The 7,485-nt window shown below is 45.0% G+C and overlaps 1 protein-coding gene across 1 annotated transcript in view; it reads right to left on the bottom strand.

The window, feature by feature from the left end:
* EPHA10 (EPH receptor A10) overlaps nucleotides 1–7,485 on the bottom strand; it is a 41,377-nt gene that overhangs the window by 22,685 nt on the left and 11,207 nt on the right. The window contains 2 exon segments of the mRNA XM_023727022.1: nucleotides 2,743–2,876; nucleotides 7,359–7,485. The exon segment at nucleotides 7,359–7,485 is cut by the window's right edge and continues 99 nt beyond it. Coding sequence (XP_023582790.1) covers nucleotides 2,743–2,876; nucleotides 7,359–7,485 — 261 coding nt within the window.

The raw sequence follows: 7,485 nt of genomic DNA, 5'->3' as shown, positions 1-7,485 counted from the left end.
AATTCTGTATGGGAGACTAACTTGAAATGTAAACTTCATTTAATTACATCAATAAAAAAAAGAAAACAAAAATCTTCACAACTGGACCAATAAGCAACATCATGACAAATGGAGAAAAGATTGAAGTTGTCAAGGATTTCATTTTACTTGGATCCACAATCAATGCCCATGGAAGCAGCAGTCAAGAAAAAAACAACGCATTGCATTGGGCAAATCTGCTGCAAAAGACCTCTTTAAAGTGTTCAAAAGCAAAGATGTCACTTTAAGGACTAAGATGTGCCTGACCCAAGCCATGGTATTTTCATTTGCCTCATACGCATGTAAAAGCTGGACAATGAATAAGGAAGACTGAAGTGAAGAAGAATTGATACCTTTGAATTATGGTGTTGGCAAAGAATACTGAATATTCCATGGACTGCCAGAAGAACAAACAAATCTGTCTTGGAAGAATACAGCCAGGATGCTCCTTAGAAGCGAGGATGGTGAGACTTTGTCTCACATACTTTAGACATGTTATCAGGAGGGACCAGTCCCTGGAGAAGGACATCATGTGCGGTAAAATAGAGGGTCAATGAAAAAGAGGAAGACCATCAATAAGATGGATTGACACAGTGGCTGCAACAATGGGCTCAAGCATAACAACGATCGTGAGGATGATGCAGGACCAGACAGTGTTTCGTTCTGTTGTACACAAGGTCACTATGAGTTGGAAACAACTCAACAGCACCTAACAACAACAGAGATGCCCCCAATATTATGCCTTTGCCCATATCCCTTTATTAGAGCCCCAGCCACACCCACAGCCTCCCAAAGTGTACCACCCAAAGGGTAGCCCCCAAAGGGCAGCCCCTGTTACTCTGTGGACCCAGTTCTTTGGCCATGGCATTCAGGAATAGGGGCTGACTTTGACTAAAGCTGGGCCAATCAGAATCTCCATTCCAGCCACTTGAACAAGCCACTGAAAGTCAGAGAGGTAATGGCTGCTGGACCTATGAGCTGGAGTAGATTGGGGGGAAGGGGGTAAGAGCAAGGTTGCCAACCTGGGGCAGCCATGAAGTGCTATGTGCAAGCCTCTCTGCAGAGTAGGTTGAAGCTGGTGTGCAGAGAGAAGTAGGGAAACCACCTGACATCTCTTCAGACCTAGGTAGCCCAGCTACACTTCCGGTCATTGGATTCCATGAGATTCCCCTGAAGTCTTTAAAATATAAACAGATTTTGTATTTGTTCCTTTTTGAAGGTTTTTGTTTCCTACAAGTGCACACTTTCTGACTAAGTACTTGGTAGTCTAAGCCTGGAAAAGGAGGGTCTGGTGAAAGATGAGGGTGCAGTGAGCAGCGACCCTGGAGCATCCACCCAGCTCAGCCTTGGGGAAATCTATCTATGCTCTGATCCCCAAGCATCAGATCAATGATCCCTTTCTAAGTACTTACTGCATTCCTAGCTTCTTTCCAGTGTCCTTCGCTGCTGTCTCCTAAACATCAGGGTTCCTCCTAGGTCATCTCCTCCAGTCTCCCGGCTTCAGCTACCATCTCTATGCCAACAGCGCCCAACTCATTCACTGTCTGTCTTTCTCTCTCTCCAGCCCAGCCCTCTCCCCCGAGCTTCAGACCTGCAAGTCTACCTGTATGTTCCACGGGCCCCTTGAATACTACATGAGCAAAACTGAACTCACCATCTTCCCCCAAGGATGCTCCTTCTCCATAGTTCTCCATCTCAGCCAGAGGTACCACCATCTCTATGTTGCCTAGGTCATACACCTGCCAGTGACTCTGGAGTCCCTCCTCCTTCCTGTTCACCCCTGACACTCACAGCTCTCCAAAAACTTGTGGTATTCAAAAACTATTAGCTGATTCAGCAAAGAAATGACTGAGGCCTTTCAAATAGAAGTTTCTCCCTTCCTGTTACTGAGGAATGAGTGAAGTTCTGACATAATGTAGTGCTGAAGCTGAAAAAGGTTTCACTTTAATGAATTTGCACTAAGGTGGGAAATAGTTTAATAGTAGAGTACATGACAGATTTAAGCTGTTCCACAATAAATTTATGGGGAAAAGAGTTAACAATTGGAACATAACTCTATTTGTCAAATCATGGTTGGACTGCAAACACAGATTGACTATGGATACAAGAGGCCAGCAAAAATCAATGAAAAGTGTTCTAGGAGAATCAACTGGCTATACAGAGTTTACAATAAAGAGTATGGTATGTTTTCTTATCACTTGTAAATCATGCGCTACACATTCTTTATATTGGCATAATTTATATTAATTCATACATGTATCTTTCTAGAGAGCTGGTTGTTAAACATTTGCCAGCACATGACTGGACCTAGTAACGTGTTCACATAATCATATACTTTTGTAAAATTTGAAAAAAAAATGATATTCTTGTATTCTTTTTCATAAAGAGAGTTCTGCAAATTGCATGAACAAGATTCTGTCCCACAAAGCCTGGGTCAGCCCCCAGAAAAAGCTCTCTGTCAACTGTAAGCACCAGGCAATACAGTGAAGATTATGACTGGTGATGAATGGACACTTAAGGGGAAAGGAGAGAGCTGTGTTGATTTTGCAGAGGGAACAGGACGAAGGGAGAAACTCAAGCCTGGGAAGCCACTTACAAGGCTGGTGGATAGGTTTAGAAAAAAAGCAAGCAGGGCTTTTGCTGGGAAGATGGCGTGAAAAAGAGGGAGCAGACCACGGCAGGTAATGCAAGCCGACTCCAGGTCCCTCCCAGATGCGGACTCACCTTCTCGTAGTATCGGATCTCATACTCCGTGCCGTTGGCCCCGAGGGCTCCAGCAGGGATGGGCTCCCGCCACGACAGGGACACACTCTGGGGCTCCACTCGGTCCCTACGGATCGCATCCTCCTCCCAGGGCGCTGAAAATAAGTAACATGGGATTCTAGTCCTGGGCGAGAATGTAGGAAAGGATAAGGGGAACAGGAAAGGCAGGGCTTGCAGGGATGAGGGGTGGGGCTACGGAAGCCTGAGGATAGAACCTAAGGGATGTGGGTGGGTTAAGAGGCACCTTGGGGCTAGGGCTGTGGGTGGGGACAAAGGGCCTGAGGGGAGGGGTCCATGGGGCTAAGAGGCAGAGTCTTCATGGGACCTGAGGAATGCAAGGCCCCTCTCACTTCACAGCTCTCTCCTTTCGTGGCTCCTAGGGGGAAAGTGCCAGAATTCCTGCTGCTTGACCACCCCTGCACCCCAGGTTCTAATCCTTCAGGCTCTTTCCATACTTTCTGCAGTTTGAGAGATATCAGAGAAAATTTGGAGGGAGGAAGACCAGCTACTTAACTACTCCAATGGTCTGGTCAAAAGTTGATAATGCCTGAACCAAGCCAGGCACCCCAGGTGACTGGGAGGAAAGATCACGACTTCACTTTGGATGTGCTGAGACAAGGGATTTCCAAGAGAAGATGCCTCAAAGGCATCTCAAAGTGGTTCCAGAAAAGGTGTCTGGAGGGAAATGGAGGTTTGGGGGCCCTCCGAAAGTGACTGGATGAGATTGCCCAGGGAGAACGCATAGGAAGGAGGAAAAGCTTTTAAGTATAATAATCCCAAGAAACACCAATGTTTAACAGACCAGCAAGGGAAGAGGAGCCCACAAAGGATACTGAACAGGAGGAACCAGAGAAGTAGGAGGAAAACAGGACCAAACGAGGTCATAGAAGTTCAGGGAAGAGAATATTTAAGAAGGGTCCCCTCCTGACTCTTCCTGGTATTAGCTCTTGGCCAATGGGCAAGTGATTTCCCTCTCTGAGCTTAGGTTTTCTCGTGTGTAAAATGGAAACAGTAATGATGTAGGCTTGCTGTGAAAATTTTGTGAAATAATGTATATGAGGAGCTTGGCACAATACCTAACGCAGAGCAAATGCTCAATACAAGTTTATCAACAAGAGGAGGTAGTGTTCACAGTGCCATATGCTGAGGAGGGACAGAGTAAGATGATGATTCAAAGTGGCTGTAACAATGCGACTTCAGAGGACTGAAAACCAAATCTGTTGCCATTGAGTTGATTCCGACTCATAGCGACCCTACAGGACAGAGTAGAACTGCCCCATAGGGTTTCCAAGGAGCAGCTGGTAGATTCGAACTGCTGACCTTTTGGTTAGCAGCCGAACTCTTAACCACTGTGCCCTCAGGGCTCCTCAGGGGATTGAAGGGAGGTAGGTAGAAATCAGGTGGCAGTGGGTCAAGGAAGTGAGAACAAGGCATATATAGCTCACTCTGAAAAATTCATGAATGAGTAACTTTCAGTTTTAAATGGTATCCCTGTGGCAGCCACTACCTCTGTCTCTTCCAAATTCCAGTGAAAATATAAAGATACAAAGAGTTGAAAACCTACAACATCACCATAAACTAGTCCTGAAAGCTGATTGCCAGAATAAGATGAAGGGGGTGGTGCAATGGCATATTTCTACCTATGATAAAACCAGTGGAACTAGATTGAAAAATACAATTGTAGTGAACCCCTGGGCCATGCTGCCCACAGAGGGACATGGCCTTCCAACCTAAAAATAACTTGAAAGCTCCTTCATCCCCTCCCTACTGTCTGGCCCTTAAAAAAAAGGCAAGGTCTTTGTCAACTGGACAATGCACAGCCATCACTCTACTGCACAGTTGCTTTCTGAGGCAAAGTGCTCTTCCCTGTCCCTGGGAGTGCCTCTCAGCCTAAATCCATTTGGAATCAGCAGCTCCCAGAAAAGACTTGGGCACAAAGGGGAGGTGAGTGATGAAGCATCCTGGGAGGTGACACAGTCTCTGTAGATACAGACAGGGACAGGGTAGGAAGAGGCTTGGAGTGTCATTTTTCTTGAAGTTCATCTGTTCAAAGGCATCAGATTGCCAGAGCATTGAGGTAGGAGAAGGTTCCATTTCAGCACAGCAGAGATACATCAGATATAAGCCTAACAGATTCGGAGAACAGAGCTGAAAACTGAGGTCAAGTATCTGCTCTTCAGCTGTAGGTTGGGCTCCAAGTAACGCCAAGAGTGCAGCAGACTCCACTGGAAACCATTCAACAGCCACGTCCCCCTTCCCTGCTTGCTGAGTCCAATTTTGATTCAGAGTCTACTCTCTCCCCCAGAAAACTCAGGTAAATCTTGATTGTTCTAAGACATTTGTGTGCACTCATTACCTCTTGCCAATGATTGGTTTAGTGGTGGGCTTGTAATCCAGTTCTGGCCAACAAAAGGAGAAGTCTGCTGAAGGGATGGTGGGTGCTGGTAAAGGTTTCTTGCTCTTAAAAAGATACCTGTGGGAAGAAATCATTCTTTTTCTGCCTCTAGATGGTAAGGATGTGATGTCTGGAGCTGCTGTAGCCACCTTGCCACCACGAGAGAGCCATCCTCTCTTATGGCAGACTGGAAAGACAGAGAGAACTTGGGTTCCTGAGGACACTGTTGAGTTACTAAATTAACCAAGCTCTACCTCTAATTTTCTTATGTGAGCTAAGAAACTCTTCTGGCTAAACTCAGTTGAATTGAGATTTATTATTACTTTCAACTGAAAACCTCACAACCAATCCAAAGGGCAATTTACACATCTTGGTTTTTGTTGTTTTGTTTTGTTTCGCAACAACCAGCTATCTCTGTTCAAGAACAAATAAACACAAGACACCAAGAATCTGGCATATAAAAAAATATTTCAGAATAGAGGAACAGGAACTTTTTTCTGAAGACTCAGGAGGAGCAGACCTTTGAAAGTGATTTAGCATGACAGTTAGAGGGACAAGCAAGGAGACTGGTATCTTTAATAAGATGAAAGAAATCATGGCCACCACAAAACAGGAATGGGAAGACCATGAAGAGAAAGCAGGTGGAGAAGAAAAAGAAACAAGACTTGTGGAGAAACTAAAAGTACATTAGCAAAATTGAAATATTTCAAAGAAAATTCATTACAAATACAAGGAATTTTAACAACACTGTGAGCAGAAAGGGAAGCTAAACCTCTCAGTCTTTGGAACATCAAGCAGACAAAAAGAAATAAAAGAACTGAATAATGTAATTTATATAGACAGATAGCTACACTACAGAAATGATAACATTGTTTAAAGCAGTTGTATAGGGTCGCTATGAGTCAGAATCAACTTGACAGCAGTGGGTTTTGGTTGTTTCGGTTTATGAACAGTTAAAATGTGTTTACCATGCCTTAGACCATAAATAAAACCTCAGTAGTCAACAAAAATGTAAAAATCACGCAAATCTCTCTCTCTAACCACCTGGAAACAAGAACATATTCTCTAAAATAATTTGAGTCAAAACTACAATTCTAGAAGAAAACGAAGGTATAAATTGTGACCTTGGATTAGGCAATGGTTTCCTGGGTATGATACCAAAAACACAAGCAACCAAAGAAAAAATAGATAAATTGGACTTTACAAAAATTAAAAAGTTTTGTGCTTTAAGGGACACTATCCAGAAAGTGAAAAGAAAACCCATAGAAAGGGGGAAAATATTTCCAAAGCATATACCTGATAAGGGTCTATTATCAGAATATATAAAGAATTCTTATAACTCAACAATAAAAAATCAAATAAACCAATTTAAAAATGGGCAAAGGATGTGAATGGACATTTCTCCAAAAAAGACATCCAAATGGACAATATACAAATGGCCAATATACACACGGAAAGATGTTCAACATGATTAGTCATTAGGGAAATGAAAAAAAAATTAGATACTTCACATACACTAGGATGGCTACAATAAAAAAAGACATATAATAACAAGTGTAATGAGGATGTGGATAAACTGGAGCCCTCATACAGTGCTGGTGAGAATATGCAGCAAAATCCTTGTGGAGGCTGAGGGATGGAGTCAGGGACACACGACAAGACCTCTCTTTCTCAGACAGAAGTGAAGGAGATATGATACCGTTTCTTACTGAAATTTTTGAAAAGAGAGGGCTAAAGATTAAGGTACTTTCCACCTCTTTTTCCCTGGGAAATTACAGGCAAAGCAAACTGCAGAGTTGGGTATGAAGCAAAGGGTTTCTGCAAGAAAGTCAGGAGAAGGGGGAGCGCCCACTGGCTCCCGCGTTCACGGAAACGTTCACATCCTCTCTCTGCCCTAGGGGCAACGAGTCACCCGCACCCCAATCCCTCCCTAGTGGACTGCGGGAAAGGGGCTGATCCTCGGTGGGGGTCACCGGGTCAGGGATTTTGTGGTCACTTCTACGTTTTGAGGCGGCGTTTGCAGAGCCTGTGAAACGTTTATTTGCAGTGGCTGCGGAGGCGGGAGTGCTCCCTGTGGGACGGACGGAGGCGGCCGCAGGAGGGCGCGGGGTGTGAAAGGAAGGGGGTGTAGCTCTGTGGAGTAGAGGCGTCCAGGCGCGCGGGGTCGGGGGGGGGGTCTTACCCCCAGGTCCGGTGGAGACGGTGACCTGCGCATAGGTTGTTCCCGCGGCGGCCGCCGGGCCCGAAACGCCGTTGAGCGCGGCCACGCGCACGGTGTAGCGCGCCCCGGGCCGCAGGTGGAGCAGCGT

This window comes from Trichechus manatus, unplaced genomic scaffold, assembly GCF_000243295.1.
Source record: "Trichechus manatus latirostris isolate Lorelei unplaced genomic scaffold, TriManLat1.0 scaffold00015, whole genome shotgun sequence".
NCBI lineage: Eukaryota > Metazoa > Chordata > Mammalia > Sirenia > Trichechidae > Trichechus > Trichechus manatus.
This window is presented reverse-complemented; position numbering and strand designations above follow the sequence as displayed.